At 41.3% G+C, this 22207-nt stretch overlaps 3 protein-coding genes across 6 annotated transcripts; 1 reads left to right on the top strand and 2 right to left on the bottom strand.

Annotated features, from left to right (window-relative positions):
* Positions 1-2624: 2624 nt before the first annotated feature.
* Positions 2625-9701, bottom strand: LOC119646934 (activating signal cointegrator 1 complex subunit 1). Of its 4 annotated transcripts, none has more exons than XM_038047623.1 (6): positions 9632-9701; positions 3854-4001; positions 3692-3779; positions 3367-3628; positions 3159-3313; positions 2625-3073 (listed from the first exon to the last, which is right to left on the bottom strand). In XM_038047623.1, exons 2-6 carry the CDS (start codon positions 3966-3968, stop codon positions 2662-2664), a joined length of 1032 nt encoding a protein of 343 aa, XP_037903551.1. In that variant the 5' UTR covers positions 3969-4001; positions 9632-9701; the 3' UTR covers positions 2625-2661. The 4 variants fall into 4 exon arrangements, with proteins under 4 accessions (XP_037903551.1, XP_037903550.1, XP_037903552.1 ...); XM_038047622.1 differs by having other exon boundaries at positions 3854-4007; positions 9639-9679; XM_038047624.1 differs by lacking the exon at positions 9632-9701 and adding an exon at positions 9466-9491.
* A 4567-nt stretch (positions 9702-14268) lies between these two features.
* LOC119646509 (ubiquinol-cytochrome-c reductase complex assembly factor 1) lies at positions 14269-21338 on the bottom strand. The gene is made up of 4 exons (XM_038046965.1): positions 21161-21338; positions 20892-21080; positions 14776-15027; positions 14269-14713 (listed from the first exon to the last, which is right to left on the bottom strand). The coding sequence occupies exons 1-4, from the start codon at positions 21218-21220 to the stop codon at positions 14432-14434; spliced, it is 783 nt and encodes a 260-aa protein (XP_037902893.1). The 5' UTR covers positions 21221-21338; the 3' UTR covers positions 14269-14431.
* Positions 21337-21956, top strand: LOC119646510 (mitotic-spindle organizing protein 1). Its single transcript, XM_038046966.1, has 2 exons — positions 21337-21474; positions 21547-21956. The coding sequence occupies exon 2, from the start codon at positions 21583-21585 to the stop codon at positions 21841-21843; it is 261 nt and encodes an 86-aa protein (XP_037902894.1). The 5' UTR covers positions 21337-21474; positions 21547-21582; the 3' UTR covers positions 21844-21956.
* The last annotated feature ends 251 nt before the right edge of the window (positions 21957-22207 follow it).

Here is a 22207-nt window from a genome sequence, read left to right as displayed (position 1 = left end):
TGCGATGTCGATGTCTTCCTCTAGGATGAAGATAAGAAGATTAGCCGAAGCCCACTTCGAGTGCTACAGATTTCGACACTCCCCGTCGGACTGTCGATCCTCATCTCCTCCAACAGCTCGTTGGCGACGTCGATTGGATCTAGGTCGTCGTCTGGTTTCGCAGAGTGGAACACTTTTACCTTTGCGTTCCTGACTCCGAACCGCATTTTATAGTCGACCCCCTCCAGGCACTCTCCGTTTATACGGAGTAGGAATGGTTGGCTGTTTGTCTGGGGTTCCTCCTCCTTGATAACAACCCAAGCGTCCATGAGAATCCTGGGGTTTTGAAGGTGCAGGGATTGGACGAGCTTGTCTTTATCCATGCGGATCTTCGGCAACCAGGTGCGAGCGACCGGTCTCCTGGGAATCTCCTCATAACGGATGACCTTGAGCTTTATGCCCTTCCACGAACCGAGAAAGACCCTAGAGAATTGGTCCTCGCAAGCTATAACGTGGAACCCACGGACCACCTGAGAGGAATCAAAGCAGGGAATGAATCCCGTGTGTTTCCATTCGGCGTCCAAGAGATGCTCAATGACCATCTCCGACAGTCGGCACTGGTCCAACCCCTCCGGAGCAAGTTTCCCGGTAGCGGAATTACCATCCGCCAGCGTCAGACGTAAGTGGCTACTGGCCACGTCGCTGAAGGGTTTCGCAGTTCGTGGCTCGCCGGCTGACTGTTGCTGCGTACTTTTCTTCAGATGTTACTTAGCGTCTAAGCTCTTGCCCACTCTGCTCCGCTAGGCTTCGCTTTTTGCTCGTTTGCCAGGCGTTTGCTGTTGTATTTTTCAACAACCGTGGGTTTTTTTATTTTTAAAATTGAGTCCATGTCTTGGTCCCACGAGTAGTCCGGGAAGAATGTCCACCCTGGCTACCCCGTCCACCAGGGTGCCGAAGGTATTCAGAGTTCGCATACTAAAGACTAAGCTCCCCATCGACCACGCAATCCTCGGCGTATGCTGTTCTACTTTGGCTTGGGGTCTTATTAGCACCTTCTCCAGTTCAGGGAGGACGATCCCCAGGATGTTGCTTCGGCCCATTCCTCCGCCAGATCTACTTGCCCTTAACACATGACCAGCAGATCCTCGTCAGTTGGATGGGCCTACTCCCTGCCCGGCGCTATACACTCTTGGCCCGTCCGAAGACGGTTTTCAGCGGCCACCACGAGAAGGTTCTGCGAGGACTTGCCGAATTATGCAACTTTAACCTGAAGCATAATCAGACCAGGCCACCTGGTTTATGATAACTCCAGCGATGTTGAACACACTCCAGAGTTTTCATGGGTATGAGATAAAAACTGAATTGGACGTCCATTTCAACATTCCGCCGGACTACCTTTCTTTCTCCTCTATAACGCGATTGAAGAACTCATTAAGCGAGAGTATTAAGTCCTAGTTCTGCACTATCCAGACATTAACTGTGATGTCGCTGATTTCTGCTCGGAATGAATATTCCGAGCAGAAATCAGCGACTGTGAGAATCACAGTCTGTCTTCGTAATTTGTTTCTCCATCCCTGAGTCCGTCTGTCACTCGAATTGCGTGGACCTAAGAAAAATTGAACGCATTTTCTCTCCAATTGCACTGGCCCATCATCAAGTAGATGCGGAATCTGAATCGTTAAAAAAAGTCTACTTCGGTCTGAACAGAGTGATTTTCGCCTTGAGTATATTTTGTACTCTTTTCAACATCTGGTGAACATGTTCGGGTACGTCCCTACCAAGGCAGAAACGAGAGAGTATCCGATAAGCTGCCTTTGACCTGGAGAAACTGCTTTCTTCGTAAAGGACTACACGACTAGCAGCCAACATTTTCTTTCGTCCAAGTTTACATAAATAGTTTATAGTAGGGTAACGTACATATGTATAACGCATCAACCAAATATACGGACCATTGTTTACGGTTTTGGCAATGTGTTTTAGCACTCCTTAGGTTTTTCCAAGAAGATTGCATATCAAATGTAGCTCTCGATGATAGTTTTGCTCTTCCTCAATGTATAGCCCCACACTCGTTTGAATGGGACGTTTTGAAGCACATCCCGCGTTCCCCTGATTTATTCAGATTACCGTCTTCTCGCTCCTCTGAAGGTGTACATGGGTGAAAAAAGGTTTCGAACGAACGAGGAAGTGAATTGGGAGGTGAAGAAGTGAGTGAAGGATGTGGCGGGAGACTTTTTCGAGGAGACATCAAAAAATTGCTCCCTGGCCTTACCAACTCTTATTGAAAAATAACTTACATATTCATAAATGTGATGTTTCTTTTCCTACACCTTCATTCCCCCGGCCCCTAAAATAGAATTTTCAATGGGAAAAGGGAGAGGGCCCGAACAATATGAAAATTATGTACCCAGTTTTTCGTTTCTACTAAGGCGCAGACTTCTTTTCTCCACGTCATTAAGTTTACCCTAAATTGCAATAAGCAGTTCCTAGTAAAGATTCTTCCCCTCATCATTTAAATTCTGATTGATAATGAGGCATGAAAACTGAAGTATCTTATATAGTGGTAGTCGGCAGATAATTGAATCATAATGTTCCCTTTTCGACTTGGTAGATTTCAATTTCTTTTTAAAGGCTACCAAGAAAATTGATTATATTAAAAAAGAATAAAATTTATTGATAAATTATTCATAATTTCACAATAGCAGTGGCCTCATAGAATCCATCACAGGCGGTAGAATAACGTTGTGATAGGTGAATATCTGTAAGAATAAACGAGCCAAACTCAAACTTTCCAAAACGTTCCATAATCCAACGCGCGTCGAATGTAGTACGACGTTGTTGTTGCCCATATTCATTCTGCTGATTTAAATCATCGCGAAATAATGAGTTTATCAAAGTAACATGCATTTTAACACTTTCTGTTTTCTTCTGAGTCAATCGCTTTGCCGTGAAATAATCAGCCATATTATCGGCGATCATTTGTAACGGTTCTGATTCGATTTTTCCATAGAGGACATCAACTGCACTGGGATCGTCGTTCATGTATTCAAGTCCGCGGAGATGAACACGTATTGGTCCGCAATCCTCTAAAGTTGGTCTGTGTTGAGAACATGGAGGTTAAAATTTTAATAAAAAATTCGATTAAAGGTTTCATCCATTAAATAATATAAAGGATTTCGTACTTGATAATGGTTTCGTGGCATTCATGCAGTAACTGTGCCGCATATGCTCGATCCTCATTGTCCATCAAAGATAGAGTCACAAGTGTTAGATGCAACTTTTTAGGATTTTGGAATAGTGATTCGTCGAATGTTCTATTTTCAGCCAGCAATTGACCCTGGAAGGCAAACACTAGTTCAACATATAATAGTAATTATTAAAATTTTCTACTTTAAACTTAGAATATGAGTCGATTATCCCCTGATTATTGAAAGGCACACACAAGAAATGGGTGAACTGCTGCTTATTCCTCGCTGCCAAAACAATCAAATTAACTTTTCGCCGCGCTGAAACAACTGATTTTGCAGTTGGGCCAATTATCACCACGTCTCCTTCAACACCAGGTTTGGGAATTCGAATTTGAGTCTTAGTTTCTGCTTCTATGCGCTTCTTGGTCATACCTTTTGACCCGATTATTTGTGAGAAGAAAAAACTGGAAAAATAAAGAACACCAGAAAATTTCTGAACGGTTCAAAGAGAGATATTGAATACTTACGATGGTATATGGTATGAAGTCTTATAGCGTTGATTATCAGTAAGCTCGATTTTGAAATCCTCTGCCTCTTCATCGTCAGAATATAAATCTTTAACCAAGAAATAACGTAATTGTGAATGCCAACTAAATAGGGATCAAATCATTATTATATATTTGTGATACCTTCTTCTACGTAGCCAGTCTCCGCAGGAGTAGCAAAGTTTTCGAGAGTTTGGCTTCCATTTACACGATAGCATCGAGGACCGACCCATACTAGTTGGGGAGAAAGGACATCCATTGCGAGATATTGGATGAAATTGACATGAATTTCCTGAAACAAATAATGCTGTAAACCCTTTTGATATCATTCAGTTAAAAAGTATTCATTTATCCCTATTGGAATGGATATCTTTGAATTGGGGCTGAGTTTATGCCTTTGATTAGCAAAATCGCATTTTATTTTTATAATTGAAGTTCAAAAGAAACCTCATCTTGCAAAAATCTAATATAATAATAATAATCGTTGGCACAACAATCCATATTGGATCAGGGCCTTGAAGTGTGTTAGAGCACTTCATTCAAGACCGTAACGGTACACTACAGTAGACTGCAGGAGGGAATGTGGTCAGCATTGCGCTCGCCCGAGATTATTACCCTGATTTGACTCAGGTACTCATTCACAGCTGAGTCGACTGGTATCCGACATCAAATCACGATACAAATCCCACTGCCGCCAGCGAGATTTGAACCGCGACCTTCCGTACGACAGCCTAAAAAAAAAAAAAAAAAAAAAAAAAAAAAAAAAAAAAAAAAAAAAAAAGGATATCGAGAACCTCCTAAATGCTGTCTTTCTCCAAATTTAACGAGGATTCCGACAATAAAGACCGTGAATTCTGGAACTAAGCGAAGTGAGAAGGGGGGAGTGTGGCGAGTAATGGTTTCCCTTTCACGGCACTACGTTTTTGTACTCTGGAAAGCCTAGTGGTAACGGCTGCGTATCCGGTGTCGTAGCATGACCTAGAACCCGGCCTCTGCCAGGATCTTGACTGCGAGACTGTGGTTCAGGTTAACGAGCATCACAATTGTAGTTTTATGCATCAAGGGAGACTTGCGATATAGACAAAGATGCTTTAACGCGCAATTGAATTGAGAAGAGTCTTTTCAAGGGTAACGCTATAATCGTGATGGGTGATTTGACTGCCAACAAACCCTTGCTCCAGCATGTGATGAGAACCCATAATTTTGGTGCACGTAACAACAGTCGTGCGTGCATAACAAAAGAAATCTTATTGTTACTTACTTTCGACTGTGTACCGATATTGCGTTTACTCGAAAAAAAAAAAAAAAAAAAAAAAAAAAAAAAAAAAAAAAAAAAAAATCTAAAAAAAAGCTTTTTTGCAACGTCGATTTGTTTTAGCTATTTTTCGTTGCAAAACAAAACGTTGACACTTGTGGTTATTTCCAGTAACACGGACAAGCTTTCAGGCATTAACTCCATATATTGGGTAGACATGTAGGCCTAATTGGCCGTTTCACTAAAAAATATCAAAACCCCTTATCATCATACAGTTAGAAATCCATTTGAAGTCAATAAAGAATGCTTAGTGTCCGTTATCTGGTTCTAGGATGATCTCTTCTATGTGCTTAAAGATTTCCCCCTCTCTGAAACTTCGGCAGTGCATATTACGTATTGGTCACTGTCCCGTCCAGACGGCCATGATCCGACTATAAACACTTATGTTTTGGGTCTGTTGTAGAAGAGCTAAATCTCGATTTGCCGCAGTTAGTATTCTTGTATCATTTGGAATCAAAAGCTGGCAAGTAGTGCAAATAGATTCCGCCCTTCATAGCAACCAATGGGACACATACTATCCTCGCCGGGGGGCAGAATTGAAACAACGCTTGGCGAGTTTGTTGGCCCACATCTCCGTATTTTTGTGTCCGCCAAAAGAAGACTGAGCGACGGTTTCGTAACAGGGCAGAGGCAAATCGTCAAGGGCTGCCTTACCTCTGCCTTGGGAGTAGCGTGACTGAAGCGACTCGCAACTAAGAAACCGTAAAGCCGTCATCGCCTAATATTTTTTAAAGTTTGGCTGCTAAGCCCTAAACGAGAGGGAGTAAGTTGCTCCCCATTCGGTCCGGTCCGACATCAAGTGGATGCGGACTTAGAATCCCGCAATTCTTAAAAAAATTATTATAGCCTATGTTACTGCAAAACTTCGTGATTATAGGACGAGCTTAAGGGGGGTTTCCAAGCCAATTACTAAAAATTATAGTAACATATTATTATTATATTTTGACGCCTAGCCTAGCTTCGTGACTTTTTTCGGTTGGGTAGGTTCTGAGAATGGGTGCGTGAAAGGAATGATCACTTTCCTGTCCCCGGCCTACCCCGTTCTGCATTAAATGTCAGAAGTGACTGACTCCGCACTCGCGAACTTTGTAATCCACGTCAAAACTAACATCAAATTCGGAAAGTAGTATTCGAGACCTTTCACTTGATACCACACATGACTATATTTAGTGAAAAAAAATGTGCAGCCCCCTTTTGCATGTATGGAGACCCCGCTGAAGGTCCATATATAACGATGTAACTCATTGCATGCATCTGCGTTAATAGGTCCCGTCTTCCCACCAAATTTGGTGTCAATCGATACAATCGTTTCTGATAAAAAATGACTGTGGCAGACAGACAGACAGCAAGTCGATTATAATAATAATTTGTTTTAGACAAACAGATAATGGTCTTGTCCAGGCTCATCTATATATATATCCACAAATATGACGCGGATGCGGATCATATAGAGACGAAATAACAGCCTAAGTTAGAGGCCTGCCCTGGACAAAACCGCATGTCGTCGCCATCGGCTTGAGGCAGACTCAGGACTCCCTCTATTCTAGGAAAATTTAATTTAATTCTGCTTAAGCTTGAACTACTAAACGGTTTTTTCGGCCCAATGTGATTCCCACGTATGCCGTGTTTGTAAATTTGTATAAGGGGTCAAATAGCACCTAGGAACTCATTTCAATCGTGTTGCTCGGTAAGCAGAGTTGCTATCTCAACTGATGAATTGCCTTGGTCTTTTTTTTTCAAAAATAGCTTACTTCGCTTGAGGTTCAGGCCACATCTCAAGAGCCAATTAGCCTTTCATACTGTCGGAACCTCTGTCTGGAATACGCTGACATACTCTGAAAGACTATACAATCCGGATACGTTGCGTGTATCTAAGATACCTCCCCTTAGTAATTCTATAGCCCATTTTTTATCCATCGGTGAAAATTCGTGTTGCGACCCTGCAATACATCGTCGATCTTTCGCTGTGGTTGATTGGAAACCTTCTAGTAAGGTTTCTCTTGAAGCCCAGTTTTCATGTAACGTAGTCCGCCGAAGATATCCAAAGTCCCCTTTGTAGCGGATCCAAGACGTTGTTATACCCGTACAGATTAACTGCCCAAGATATTGTTTCACTGAAAATCATCAAGGATTAAACAAACTATGAATGTGCACATATAGAACGACTTTCAGACGGTAATTCCATTTCTCCCTGAAAGCCTTTTCACAACGTAGTTTTTTTAATCCGCATTTCTACGTTTAGCCTCCAATTTATAGTAATAATCGTTGGTGGGACTCTCCGATTTGGTCTGCGCCTTGAAACGTGTTAGAGCACTTCATTCAAGACCGTAACAGTACATTGGAGAAGCCAGTGATTATTACCCTGATTTGACTCAGGTGGCCATCTACAGCTGAGTCGACTGATATCCGACATCCAGTCACGATGCAAATCCCTCTGCCACCAGTGAAATTTGAACCGCGACCTTCTGCTACGACAGCCCAATGCTTTAATCACTGAGCTTCATAGTGAGTACTTTTGCTTCATAGTGAGTACCACACCAATAAACTTTGTATTGGAAGAGATGACAGTCATTGTGCGTTCAACTGCGGAAAGTGGAGTTACCTTTGGCTTTGTAATGAATAGCATCAGATTTTTTTTGCTTGGATTATGAATCGTATTCTGGGACCCACAAGCTCATTTTTTCCAAAGGACCCTCCAAAATCTAACCTGCAACGATGAGAGAAATTCCTAATAGAAGTATCAAAAGTATGTGTACTCTACCAGCTTCACTCCGCCTCTGTCCAGTCTCCTTAGAACTGTATCCATGACTATTAGCGCTATTAGTGCTGGAAAGATGTTTCCCTATGAGGGGTCCCTCTGCTCACGGACCTGATTAAGTGGCTGTTTACCCAATCTCATTTAATTATTCTGATTCTTAGCGTAGATATTGTCCATTGTGTAAGATATGCGTTCAGTCCTATTTTGGTTAAAGCCAATGGCTTTACTGGTTACATTACTTAATGCACCTTCTTTAAAATGAGTTGGGGTTTAAGAATACACTCAAGAGTATTCCTTGCTCCTCGTAAAAAGTAGGATAGAGATTTGCGGGTCAGGAGCATGCAAATTTCGAAACTCTGTTGCTGTCGAACATTACCACCGCCTCGGGTAGGTGCTGACGGCAGAGAGAAAATTCGGGCCTAAATTGAAAATTTAGCGTAAAAAGAGGTTTGGGTTAAAAATTATGCGGGAACCCTGATTATAATTTTTTTCCCTGAAATTTTTATCCCATCTCCCCTAGAATACTCCGGGCGTGGAGAAATCTCTCCTTTTCAGGGCAGATTTGCCTTCGACTAGAAGAAACGGTTTTTGATTGGATTCTGGAATATGCGTGTGTTCCCCGGCAAGGATATCGAGAACCTCCTAAATGCTGTCTTTCTCCAAATTTAACGAGGATTCCGACAATAAAGACCGTGAATTCTGGAACTAAGCGAAGTGAGAAGGGGGGAGTGTGGCGAGTAATGGTTTCCCTTTCACGGCACTACGTTTTTGTACTCTGGAAAGCCTAGTGGTAACGGCTGCGTATCCGGTGTCGTAGCATGACCTAGAACCCGGCCTCTGCCAGGATCTTGACTGCGAGACTGTGGTTCAGGTTAACGAGCATCACAATTGTAGTTTTATGCATCAAGGGAGACTTGCGATATAGACAAAGATGCTTTAACGCGCAATTGAATTGAGAAGAGTCTTTTCAAGGGTAACGCTATAATCGTGATGGGTGATTTGACTGCCAACAAACCCTTGCTCCAGCATGTGATGAGAACCCATAATTTTGGTGCACGTAACAACAGTCGTGCGTGCATAACAAAAGAAATCTTATTGTTACTTACTTTCGACTGTGTACCGATATTGCGTTTACTCGAAAAAGGTCCGTCTCCACGATTCAATTGTCATCCAACTGTGGCAAAATGTTCTTGTTATGCAAAGGACACAAACTGTTCAGGATTATTGATGATTACTGGACAGCTATCGAAAATGTGTTTAGTACGGATGAAGTTGTGAACCACGACCCAAAAGACGTGGCTGAGTGTAGAATCATGGAGGCAGACCTGTTGAAAACGCCGGAGCTCCGTTACCATGAAAAAATAAAAGTGCATCGCAGCGTATGCCATGACAAAAAGAAGCAGAAGCTGCTTCAAATAACAATGATTTTCCTATCAAGTTCTGCATCATAAAAGTTTCCAGATGGTAGTAAACCTCTCGATAGTCTGGTGCGGTTGTGAGGGACGTAAACTGTTAGCTCCTCATTCACGAACAAGTGGAAGGAGCACTTCATGATAGTCATTAACCATATAATATCCGGTGATATCCTTCGTCTTCTAAATATCATAAAATGGTAAGTCACATTAACATGGGGATACGTATAGTTGACGAAACCATAAACTACAAGAATTATGCACAGAAAACCCGGCAAAATATTGTCGCTTCTCTCGGTTTCAAAAAGAAAAATATTAAATCTGCTCACTTAAAAAGGTACTGTTTGCCTATGGACAACAATGTAGGGAATAAAGTGTATGCAAAATGGATAATCATGTAAAAGGCATCAATCAAGATCTAAATATTAGCGAAATACCTGAAACCAAATAGAATATCAACCTTCACTTAATTTGGCACTTGGGCCACACCAGCTGTTTATCAACATTCACGTATCACAGATGTGTCTTTTTCTTTATAAATCTATGAGGTGGGTTCATATTTTACAATCATGAGTGATTTCCAAATTCTGAATAACCCTGCTAAAAGGGGAGATACCTGTAACCGATTCAGAAAACTCAGAATTTTTCATCTAAATATGTTAGTAAGCTTCCGTAAAATAAACCCTGATAATTTCAAATCGATATTCCAAATGATTTTGAAATTGAAGTGTCAGTGCCTCTATTGGAAAGAGGGCGCTTCTCATAATCTTCCTTCCGTTTTGGGCGATTAACTGTTATATATAAGCATACAATTAGTGCATATGCCTATACCGACCCTTACGAAGAAGCTGATAGTTTGCAGGATGGGGCTAGAATAGCTGGATAGCGACAAGCTCTTACAATTGTCAATTTTTCGTTATTGAAATTTTAAATGCGCTTTTCTTAAAACAGTTTTCCACCGCCAAATAAATTGTGCAACGGGGCGATGCGCAACGTTGTGTTGTGCAATTGTATTTCGCATATACTTGGCAAAATTTTGTTCAAACATTAGTTACAGGTTGGAAACCGTATAAGTAATATGCCATTAAAATGCTATTGCATCTATCTTTATTGTTATCAGGAGGGGTAGAGGGGCAAGGTAGCCCTCCTTACACATTGGGACGATAATTACTCTATTAGCTTATTTATGATTCAAAAATAGCCCCTTTTCGGGGTGCCGCAACATTACTAGAAGTGGACAAGCCGGGCATTTTTTTTTTCCTTCTATATATCCTCTTCACACTTTTGCTCTCTCAGGGTATGGTTAGCAAAGCTAATTTAGGATGATGATATCGAAATAGACGGAGGGAATTTGAGAGAGAGGACATCTTTTACTGCTGCGGGAATAGGACCCTATGGTTTAAAGGGATGGTGACCGTCGCAGTCCTTAATGGAATTAGAAAAAGAGAGGCTTTCTCTTTCTTCTACATATCCTCCCCATTCTATCTTCCTCACGGGATAGCCTTGAAAAATCAACTTGGCCAAACTGATGTAAAAGGAACCCCACTTTGATTGGCCATAACATTTTAAGGGCGATGGGCTTATCGAGTTTTGACCGGGTTTGAAGAAGAGGAAAAAGGAATCGCAAATTACAGAATACAAAAATTGGGCGTAGAAATGGAATATAATGTTCTATTCGCTGGATTACAGTTCTGTTTCAATTTTAGTGTCTGTGATTGGTGAACAACAGCGGTTGCAGAAAGAGCTCCGTACACGAAATTTAGCGAGAGTGTGCGGCTGGAAGGGGTTTTGCCTTCACCTGCTTGGGGTTGCTCGGCTGTTCCGTGTTCGGGACAATCCGCCCTCGGCTCCGTCCAAGACCAGGACAGGTACATGTACATCAAAGCACGGAAGGATTCGCGAGGAATAGTTTAGTCCCACTAATCCCATGCAAGGGTGTTGCTAGCGGGTCTGCTTCATCGTGTCGGATCGGCGGAATCAAATTTTTTTTGGCATTAATTGTATCTAGATATGCCGTAAAATATATGGGCAAAGTGACAAAGTGTACATGTGTTTCTTGAAGAAACCTTAAGTCTCTGGACTAGATATAGCAGATTAATGATCAGTTAAGATTTTATGGCTAAAAATCACATTCTACTTTTTAAATGCGTTTTTCTCGAAGCTGCATATTGAAAATCGGCTGCCACCATAGTTCAAAACCTATCCAACGACTTAGTCAGAACATATTTCTACGGTCCGCAAGCTAGGATAATTTCGATTCATTCAGTAGTTTTTTTTTATTCATTAAAGAAGCCTTAAAAAACGCCAAAATTCGCAAAAAAAAAGTTTAACACGGCCCCAAAAATTTAGCTTTTAATATTTTTTAATAATCCTAGTTTGCGGACTGTAGTCAAGTCTGCACGTTAAAATGCCGTTTACTTTTTTTTTAAAATGATTGCAGCGCCCTCTAGCGTGACAGCAGAGAAACGCCTTTTTCTGGAGATGGGTGTGTAAATTGCCCTATATTTCAATAATGAACTATGCTATCGGGCTGGAAAACTTATTACCCATACTCAAGATATTAATCCAGCGAAAAAACGGCCTTCACATGGGATGACCCCCTTAACGGAATTCCATAAAGAAGCGACGGATTAAAATAACCTATACTGATCCCTAAAATACCAGATGGGAGAATTAACACATGTAAGTGTCATCACGCGGAAAATTCTGGGAGCATTGTGGGCTCCAGTCTTCAATGGGCTCCGTCATCATCATCATCAACGACGCAACAACCGGTATCCGGTCTAGGCCTGCCTTAATAAGGCACTACAGACATCCCGGTTTTGCGCCGAGGTCCACCAATTCGATATCCCTAAAAGCTGTCTGGTGTCCTCACTTACGCCATCGCTCCATCTTAGGCAAGGTCTGCCTCGTCTTCTTTTTCTACCATAGATATTGCCATCATAGACTTTTCGGGCTGGATCTTCCTCATCCATACGGATTAAGTGATCCGCCCACTGTAAGCTATTGAGCCGAATTTTATCCACAACCTGACGGTCATGGTATCACTCATACATTTCGTCGTTATGCAGGGTACGGCATCGTCCATCCTCATGTAAGGGCCAAAAATTCTTCGGAGGATTCTTCTCTCGAATGCGGCCAAGAGTTCACAATTCTTCTTGCTAAGATTCCAAGTCTCCGAGGAATACATGAGAACTGGCAAGATCATAGTCTTGTACAATAAGAGCTTTGACCCTATGGTGAGACGTTTCGAGCGAAACAGTTTTTGTAAGCTGAAATAGGCTCTGTTGGCTGACAACAACCGTGCGTGGATTTCATCCTCGTATTATCGGTTGTGATTTTTGACCCTAGATAGGAGAAATTATCAACGGTCCTAAACTTATAATCTCCTATCTATTCTTCCCGTTTGACCAGTGCAGTTTGATTTGTCGGGTTGGTTGGTTTTCGGTGCTGACATTGTCACTATATACTTTGTCTTGCATTCTTTGATGTGCAACACAAGATCTCGCCTGAATCGCCGCCTGATCGATCTAAATGAAGGCAGTTTGTACGTCTCAGGTGGTTCCGTACTTAGACGTAAATCAAGCAACAGGAATCGCAGCCATTTAACTTTATTCCAAAAAGATATGCAAGCATGGATATATACGTAAGTATATTTTGCCAACAATGAAATTAAAATCAAAATTTAAGATTGTCGGTTTCCTGAGATTCTGATTCGCACTCTACTATAATCGGATGCCGGTCATGTGCGGGTTTGGTCTATCGGCAGGCAATATACACATAAAATTGATTCAAACTAGCATAACATACATGTTTCGTAGGCAACGCTCTACAATTTTTAGAGGAAACCACTGATTTTCACTAATAGAGACTTTTCAACTCATTTCAATATCCAAGAAACTGTTAAATTGAAATTAACAAATGAGGTAGCTTTAAAAGCTGACTTTGGCAAACATCATCCCGAGCCCTGGGTGAGGAATTATGAGTCTTTTTAAGACAATGAAAGTAAATGATCACTTTCATTAATATATTAATATTTTGTTTTTATGTGTTTTCTCTTCCTACTATTTTTATTTATTTCCGTACGATTTGTTTTATTATGTTAGTTTTTCTTTTTAAATATTTTTAATTATCATCTATCCCTTTCCATTTTTTTTGTTGAGTTTCTTTTGAGCTTGAATATACAGTACCATTAATTTCAATTAAATTTCTTTAATTTGAGGTGTCCCTTCTTCTCCTTTTCTCCTTAGCCCCGAAAAATCTCACATAAAGGACATCCTCCAATATAATGACCTGAGGATGTCAAGGCAGGAAGGGAACCTCACAGGCCGCGCCCCACTAAATATCTGAGGCAAGAGGAATGATGATCGAGGTTATAGTCCGTCGTGGATCCTCCTTTTCGATTACGGCGCTCGGGTTTGGAGTTTTACGGCTCCTCACACGCACTCAAGCCTTTTTTATTTCTTTCTTTTCCAGGTTTAGCTCGGGTGTTAGTTACTCCGATAAACTCGCGCGAATTCTCGTGTTTGACTTGTCTTTCAGGATCCGGTGCGGATCCTCGCGCTGGCAAGGACATGTGAATTTTTGTATAATGACACGGGAGGGATCGAAGTGTTTGCTGAACTACCCATGTATATAATTGATCCCTAAAATACCGCACGTGTAAACAACGATATAATTTGCTTTAACTAAACATAGGCAGTTTTTCTATTTCATGCCTGTCAAGAGAATGTTGATAATTTGAGGAAGAAAGGAAAAAGTAATCGTAATTCAATGTTTAATTAGTTGGTTTGGGCTCTTATCGTGCCATTCGAGCATATGGCCCACTCTAAGAAAGAGATTTTAGATTTATGGGGAGCACACACTGATTTTTTCCAATTCCCAGATAGTCGCTAAATTCCGTGTCGATAGATTCACCATTATTGAATAATTACTTCCGAAAGAAAAGGACTACTGAACGGACGGACAAACAGTGCATGAATCGATTTTAACATAAAGCTTGGAAAGCATAACTTTCGCGTGGAACCTTCATTCGAAGGCAAATACATAATATCCACAACAAATAAAAAAACAATATTTCTTAACTTGTATGTATTTTCTTATTTAATATGCTCGTTTTGGTAGCAATTTCAGTTTGATTTGAAAGGCATATCAAAAATGATATCCCGTTTAATGCGCCCCACCTTGATTCCTAAAATTGTCTACTTATAACCAAAAAACTTTGCCCTCTTTAATTCCTAACATTTAACATCTTTCAACGGAATCCACCGAATCTTCGGTTTCCCTATAAAATCTTCCCTATTCAATGAATCTAGCATTTTTACTTGTTGTCGTACGTAACTAACTAAACGTTCCAACAGAACATAGTTTTCACAGTTCTTTTCAAAAAATCGCCGCCACAGAGCTCCCGCGAGGACTTTGTCATCAGACATGACACCTTCATCATAAGCTATGAGCGCAGCTTGAAATTGTTCCGAGAGTATTTCGATTTGTGCTCGCGTGCCGGATGGATTGTTGGCCTATAGAAAATACATAATAATTAACAACTTAGCATTTACTTTTTGTTTTTCATAATACTAACTCCTAGTTTCTTGGCTCGGGTGTTCACATCCGCCCACATGGCTTCGACAATGCTATTGCGGATAAATCTACCGTCTTCACCTGATTCGCTTCCTTCGGCCATCGCTCGCAATAGCAGCATCCAAACGTGCAACTCTGTGACTAGAAACCATGAATTGAACGTATTTGGTAGATTGAATTCGTCAAAAAATTCCGGGTAGATGATTTTATCAGCCACATCTTCATATAGCAGGAAGCTTACCATTTTGAGACGCTGAAAAAAAATGAATGATTGCAAATATGTGTTACTATTGAGTTGACTTTTTTATTGAACTTAGGTGTTTGTGTTTATATATTTTATGATATTATATATATAGAGCTTGACGCTTTGCATTTATATATTTTACAATTGTTTTCAAAGAGGGTTTTTTCTCTTCTCCATATTCCCTGAAAGAATTTCGTAATGGCATATAGCAGATTTGCACGAACTTAAGATACATTTATGAGGAGACTAGACTAGGCGCTTGAATGGCTTGATAACTGTGACTTTATTTGTTGGTAATATTAATTAATACTTAAAGCCCTGGGCGATCACATAAGAACGATAGAAAAAGAAGTTGAAATAAAAGAAGAACAGTGTGAGATACCAAATTGATCCTGTTTTTTTTTCTCCCAACCCAACATAAAATGGCGTCGCTATATATAAAGGGATTGGCAGATTACTTCTTCTCATCAAATTTCGTGACAATTGGTTCAATCGTTTCCGAATAAATCGAGTGTGACAGACAGACGGACAGATAGACATTGACTCGATTCTAACAAGGTTTTTCTCACAGAAAACCTTAAAAAGACAACATGAAACTTTTTATGATAAAACATCTGAGAAGTGTTTTCAGTTTTTTCTTGATGATGTGTTGTCAGTTCGTGTTTGCTATTGTTAGTCCAAGTACGTGGCGCTTTGTTGTTTTCTTGGTTAAGTCCGATTTTTGTGTTTCCGAAATGAGTGAGCTTTCAATAGCAAAACGAAAAAAATACATTTTTTTTAGAGAAAAATAAAGTCTCACGTTGAAATATTAAGATTATGTGAACTGCTCGCGGTGAGCAGTTCAGTCTGCTATTAAAACATTTAAAGAGATAGGCTCCCACGCTAATAGATCAAAATCGGGGAGAAGACGCGACAGGCCAGAACAAGGAACTTATTCGCGGGCCTGTTAATCATGTTAAAAAAATTGCCTTGGATCTGCCAAAAAAAATAAAAAGGTTATTTGTGTTCATACCGCAAGAAAGAGACTTGCCAAAATGGATCTTAACGGTTATGAAGCTAGAAAGAAACCGTAACTTTTAAAGCAGAACAAAAAAGAATCGCTTGGAATGGGTTTGACGACGTCAACATTGATGCGAAATGAAAATGATGACCAAACTCTTTTTCGCAGGGATAAAAAAATCAAGTGTGACGTCCATGGGATGTCATGTTGGTGAAGAATATTGTCTGAATTGTGGGACGGCCACGGTTATGCACGGAGGAAACAGTTTTATCCTGTTGAAATGTATGGGTGTAAGTGGCATCGGGGAAATGGTCTTTTTTGAAGATTAGATAAATAGCGTATATAAATATGTTAGAAATTGGCTTGATGCCTCCATTAACGCACATTTTCGGTAACACCGACTTGAATGGTATTAAATTCTAACACTATTACCAAATCAGCCACCACAATGCGAGTCCCCAGATGTGAACCGCATCGAAGATCTTTAGGGCACCCTAAAGCACAAAGTAAGGAACCATAGCATTACATCCAAAATAATGCTCAAAAACGTTCCAAGAATGGAACGCCACATGCGCTCAGCAATTTGAGGAGCTAATATAGGAGTAAAACGCAAATGATAGCTGCTATAATACAGGCCAAAAGTGCACCAACAAAATATTAATAATATTGTATGAATTTTACGACCTAATTGATTAAATCACTAAAAGAGTTTAAGACATAAAATATAGGGTGCCTAATAATTATGACCAAGGCTGTATAAGGCGTTATTTCAACAATCAAGCTTCCAGCTCTTTCGAAGCGTATGCGTATCCGTTTGTGAGCATGTGTTACACGTTTGGGTTTGGTGTGGTGTGGTATTGCATTGATTTGGTAGCTGATCAAGAGAAAGATGAGTTTTTTTACTTTTGCTCCTCTCCAATTGGTTGTTTCCAGAACTCCACCAGGCTATTAACATAGTAAGCTGGTTCAGGTAAAGTAGGAGGGTTTGAGGCAAGTTCTTTGTACTATACTCAGTAAAACAAAAATAAAATGCTGAGATTCGAGAAAGACATAAATAGAGTATAGTTTGAGTTATCCCAATGTGCTAAATCCTATCTGATCTGTCTTGGTGACAGGTCCCGCGACAGGCCGACCAAGAAAATGCATACAATGTCGTTAGAAACATGATGATCGGATTGAGTCACAAGCCTCGGAGAAATGCTAGGGCGTTCACCTCAGTCGATGCGGCAGGATGGGCCCCGGTCCTGTCGAGAAATGGGCAAGGGTTCTTGACGCATGGACGGCGTAAGAACGTAAGTAAGTTAGTCCGAACAAAACAAATACATGTCTGCACGGTAAATGTTGGTATCCTAACTGACCGAGGAACTCGCAAGAGCCTTAGGAAAAGGCGCATTGATATCTGCACTCTGCAGGAAACCCGATGGGCTGGTGCCAAAAGCTACACATTGAACGCGAACGCGGTAAGAATGACTATAAACTTCTCTATTTTGGTAGCCCACACACTTAATATGGTGTTGGCATTGCCATCTCAGAGAGTTTCCGTGATGCCATTAAAGAAGTCGAGCGATCTGATAATCGGCTGATGAAGTTCACCATTATATCAGCTGATCGCACTATTCACTTCTTCACCGCGTATGCACCACAGACAGGTCGACCTGATGCCGAGAAAGATGCCTTCTGGCAACTTCTCGATGAAAAGACTTGTCACGTGCCTGCTGATGATTACATAATCATTGCCGGCGACCTTAATGGTCATGTGGGTGAAAAGGCAGACGGTAATAGGTGCCATGGGGGAAAGGGGTCCGGAGCGCGCAATGAAGGTGGCGAGCGTATAATCGATTTTGCGGACACCCATGACCTTGCACTTATGAATACATGGTTCATCAAACGATTGTCTCATCTTCCTACATTTTATAGTGGGAACAGTAAAATGCAAAGCGACTATATTCTCATAAGACGCCAACATTTTACAACTGTTACTAATTGCAAAGCCGTTCCCTATAAGACCATCGCACCTCAACATCGGCCGTTGATTGCCATCCTGCGAATTAAGCCACCGATAAAAGGGCATGAGGAACGCACTGGCCCGCCGCGCATTAAATGGTGGCGATTTCGTGAGAAGAAAGAAAAAATGATCTCACTTACGCGATTACCAACCATTACGAATGTGGAAGCATCGTGGAATCAAATGAAAAACACGATCCATAGAGCGGCTTCTGCAACCCTCGGAGTCACCAAACCGGGTAACCGATACATCAACCGAACTACTTGGCTTTCGAATGACGATGTTGAAATGAAGGTTTGTGAAAAGAAACGCCTCTACTACAAATTTCTCGACGATAAAACACTGCCCAATTGGTACATTTATAAGAATGCCAACCGAGAAGTAAAGAAAGCAGTCGCTGTCACCCAAGCGGACCATTACAAAAATTTTTACGATAAACTGGACACTCGGGATGGCGGGAGAGATCTGTATTGACTTGCCAAAAGCCGTAACGAACGCACACAGGATATCGAACATTTCTGTTGCGTTAATGACAAGAACGGTACTTACCAACCGACGAGCCGCAACGAATAGCTGACGAGAATACGAGCAGATTTCAATTGAAGAATTTACTCATCCTCCATTTCCACAATCATTGCCGACATTTGGAGCAGTTCCACAACTAAAGTCGAGGAGGCAATAAAACCAATGAAATCGGAGAAAGTCACAGGAGTTGACGACATCGCATCTGAGCTCTGGAAAGCGAAGAGCTGGAACCCAACACTGTGGCTCAGTGAATTCTTTAATCGGGTTATTCAGGAAGGAAGAACACCATCTGACTGGCAAGAAAGTACCACAGTTCCAATATGGAAAAAGAAAGGTAGTCCAGCAGAATGTTCAAATTACCCTCCGATTCGATTACTTTCCCATACCATGAACATTTCTGGATCTAGAGGCAGCGTTTGACCGTGTGCCACACAAACTCATCTGGTATGCTTCACGATAACACTTAGTGCCAGAAGAACTTGTGCGCTGGGTTCAATTGCTCTATCACAATCCGAAAAGTAAAGTGCGAAGTAAGGCGGGTGGATCAAAACCGCTTCGTGTTCATCAAGGAAGCGCCCTCTCACTCTCACACCGTCACACGGGATATCCAACGTCCAGCGCTCTACACACTGCTTTATGCAGATGATGTTTTCCTAGCATCTGATAGCAAAAATGATCTCGAGCAACTTGTCCACTTTTGGACAGCATGAATTGAATGATCGCCTCATGCAACACGGTCTCAGATTGAATATAAACAAAACTGAATTTTTGACGACCGATCCCCATGAAACAGGCATAATCACTGTCAGCGGCGGTGATCTGCTCAAAACTGAGCGATTCAAATACCTCGGGTCAACACTATCAGCCAATGGAGAACTGCGTTATGAAATTACTTCACGCATTAAGGCAACCGGAATGAATGGGCGTTCCACAATTGGTGTGTAAAATTTACCGCAATGTCGTCCCTCCTGTCGTCCTCTATAGTTCTGAGTGTTGGCAGACTATGGAAGACAATGAACGACGTCTTGTGGTAATGGAGATGAAGATGTTGCGTTGGACGAGTGGCGTGACACGTTTTGATCACATCCGAAATGAGGATATCCGCGATCGTTATAGAGTTGCACCGATCGTGGAGAAATTGCGAGAGAGGCGTCTTCGATGGCATGGTCACGCAATTCGTGCTAACGAGAATTCATTTGCCAAGATTGATCTGAACATCGAAGTCGATGGTAAACAACTAAAAAGCAGACCTAAACAACGATGGCTTGATACGCTAGATGGGGATTTAAGAGTCTCGAGATTGCATCCGGATCAGGCATTTGATAGTGCCAAATGGAGAAACCAATCACGACGAGCCGACACCGCTTGTGATCGCGACAGAGGCCGAAGAACTTAAGCCGGGTTTAGTGTCTGACTATGGTCAATTTTGGTGGCTAGCGTGGTTGTAATTAGAAGACTCCCACCGCATTGGTTGAATTCGTATAGTGGGAAAAATAATTTGCCCATGTTAGACCTTCTTCGGTACGTGCGTGAGAAAAATTCCCGGAATTGAGTCTGGTGTTAGCGACGTGTATGTGATGCAGTGCACACTTGATACCCTTAATCGGTAGGTTTTTTGGTAAAGGTTAAATTTTCAACCTCATCGCCGGGCTAGGTTAGAATTAGGAGTTTATAGAGGGAGAGGTCCCTCTTCCTCAAACCCGATTAAAACTCGTGGCAGTCACCCCTCTTAAAAGGCTTCGGTTCCTTTTATACCATCATGGTAAAATTAGAATTTTCTACCGCACCCCATTAAGGAGAGGAGGAGTATAGAGAGGGTATGCAAGAGGGAGGTTGGCGCTTCAAGTGATTATATTTGATATCATCATGGCAAAGTTTGATTTGTCAGAGTTAGCTTCGGAAAAGGAGGGGATGAAAAGAGTATGCAGGGGAAAGAGGAGGTGACCGTAACAAATTTGCATCAGGTTTGAAGAGACGGGATCTTCCCTCTCCTCCTCCATAACCTCCCCACCTCCTCCGGGACTAGATTTAAAAATTTCGAATTTATATTCACCTAGGTTCGCATTTCTTCCATCAAAGAAAGACATTCTGTTTACCAACATTGGACACTCCTTTCTAACACGCGACATCTAAATAGCACTGCTTGGGATTTGGGGAGATCGATTTTCCCAGTCTTGTTTTCCTCTACTTTTTGATAGCTTTGGTAGCCGATTGAACTTTGTGGGCAAGATAGTAGGGTCTTGGATAAGTTTTTGCCCCGCCCGTTGATTTCTTGAAATCATATTAATTGACAACTTCCCTATTATTATTACTTGCGATATTCATTCATCCAAATCAACTTACAGCCTTTTCACTGCCCGCGAATCCAAATCGTTTTAGAGCCTTTTTGAATATGCCGATATCGTCTGATTGAATTACTCCTGTCGAAAAGGAGAGTGAACTCTGTCCTGGCCGGTTTGCTTGTCGCGACTCCAGGAAATGAAGTTGATTCCCATACAGCGAAGCACATGTAGCCTGCACTCCCCGCTGCATCTATAATGCAATGTTTACATAATAGTAAGGTTAATCGAAATTCCTTTGAGACCTCAGTGGTCTAAATGTATAACACTTACTAGACCTTGGCAGTTATGCAAGCATACACACCGTGTAGCTAAACGCGTACACGCCAACATCTTTCAATCCACTCCAATAACTCTCCTTCCAAATCAAACACTAAATAAACACACCAAAAGTCAAATAAACCAGGTATTCGACATCTCGCGTCTTCTTCTTCTTTGCAATCGAATCCAAAGCCGATTGGTAATTACAATTTGTTCCCTCCGCATTTTCCGGAATGTAAAGCTGGTAACGCTGAAGGAAGAAAAATTCCTCAACATATGTTTGACAACTGACAAATTCCTTTGTGGAAAAACTTGATTATTTGTTTGGTAAATATATTGTAACCGTTTACTCTAACCGTATTAACGACCAGTATCTTGCATTTCTTGCAATACTTTCCGATCTTCTGTTAAATTTGAAAATTATCCAAGTCCAAATGAGAAACGATATGGCAGATAAGAATCGGGATCATGGTGACACGAACAGCGAAACAGGCAGCTCCTATTTGAGTTTACAACGTTCACAAATGATTCGTTCCAATATACATAACATCTCACAATTGCTCAATACCGGCTTGAGTGCGGAAACATTAGATATTTGTATACAGTTGATTGAAGCCGGAGTACATCCACAAACATTGGCTGAAGTCGTTACGCAAATACGGAACGAAGTAGCGTCACTGGAAAAGGATGATTAAAACTCTAGGTCAGACTTCTACAAGCTAGATTGTAAGGAGAAATTAAATAAATGGTAATGTTTGTTATTTATAAAGGATATTTGTGTTGATTAGAATATAATGTTATGCAAGAATGATGCCGTAGACCAACGGTTTATTGACCATTCCATATTATACGAGATTAGGCAATTAAGTAATGAGACTGATTCCATAAAAACCGTATATTTAAAAATTATCCTACAACTCTGCCATCTTCTTTAAAGTAGTCCCCTTGGGCAGCGATTCTAGCGCGTTTTCCACTCTTCGTAACATTTCTGGAACGGTTCGACTGGTATGTCCGCGAGTGCCTTCGTCTCGGCAGCTTGGATGTCCGTAATTGACTCGG

Source organism: Hermetia illucens, chromosome 1 (genome assembly GCF_905115235.1).
Source record: "Hermetia illucens chromosome 1, iHerIll2.2.curated.20191125, whole genome shotgun sequence".
NCBI classification, from domain to species: Eukaryota; Metazoa; Arthropoda; class Insecta; order Diptera; family Stratiomyidae; genus Hermetia; species Hermetia illucens.
The sequence above is the reverse complement of the archived record's forward strand: the minus strand, read 5'-3'. Positions and strand labels throughout refer to the sequence as shown.

What these genes read in the sequence shown, in the direction of transcription:
- LOC119646509 (XM_038046965.1), bottom strand. Translation starts at nt 21,220, where the DNA reads ATGTTGGCGTGTACGCGTTTAGCTACACGGTGTGTATGCTTGCATAAC. An exon ending in TCGCGGGCAGTGAAAAGGCT is followed by an intron (nt 15,028 to 20,891) that starts GTAAGTTGATTT and finishes ATTTTTTTTCAG; the next exon opens with CGTCTCAAAATGGTAAGCTT. An exon ending in CCCGAGCCAAGAAACTAGGA is followed by an intron (nt 14,714 to 14,775) that starts GTTAGTATTATG and finishes TATTTTCTATAG; the next exon opens with GCCAACAATCCATCCGGCAC.
- LOC119646510 (XM_038046966.1), top strand. Translation starts at nt 21,583, where the DNA reads ATGAGAAACGATATGGCAGATAAGAATCGGGATCATGGTGACACGAAC.
- LOC119646934 (XM_038047621.1), bottom strand. Translation starts at nt 9,170, where the DNA reads ATGGCATACGCTGCGATGCACTTTTATTTTTTCATGGTAACGGAGCTC. An exon ending in AGCTCCGGCGTTTTCAACAG is followed by an intron (nt 4,002 to 9,107) that starts GTCTGCCTCCAT and finishes TATTTGTTTCAG; the next exon opens with GAAATTCATGTCAATTTCAT. An exon ending in TGCCACGAAACCATTATCAA is followed by an intron (nt 3,074 to 3,158) that starts GTACGAAATCCT and finishes TTCTCAACACAG; the next exon opens with ACCAACTTTAGAGGATTGCG.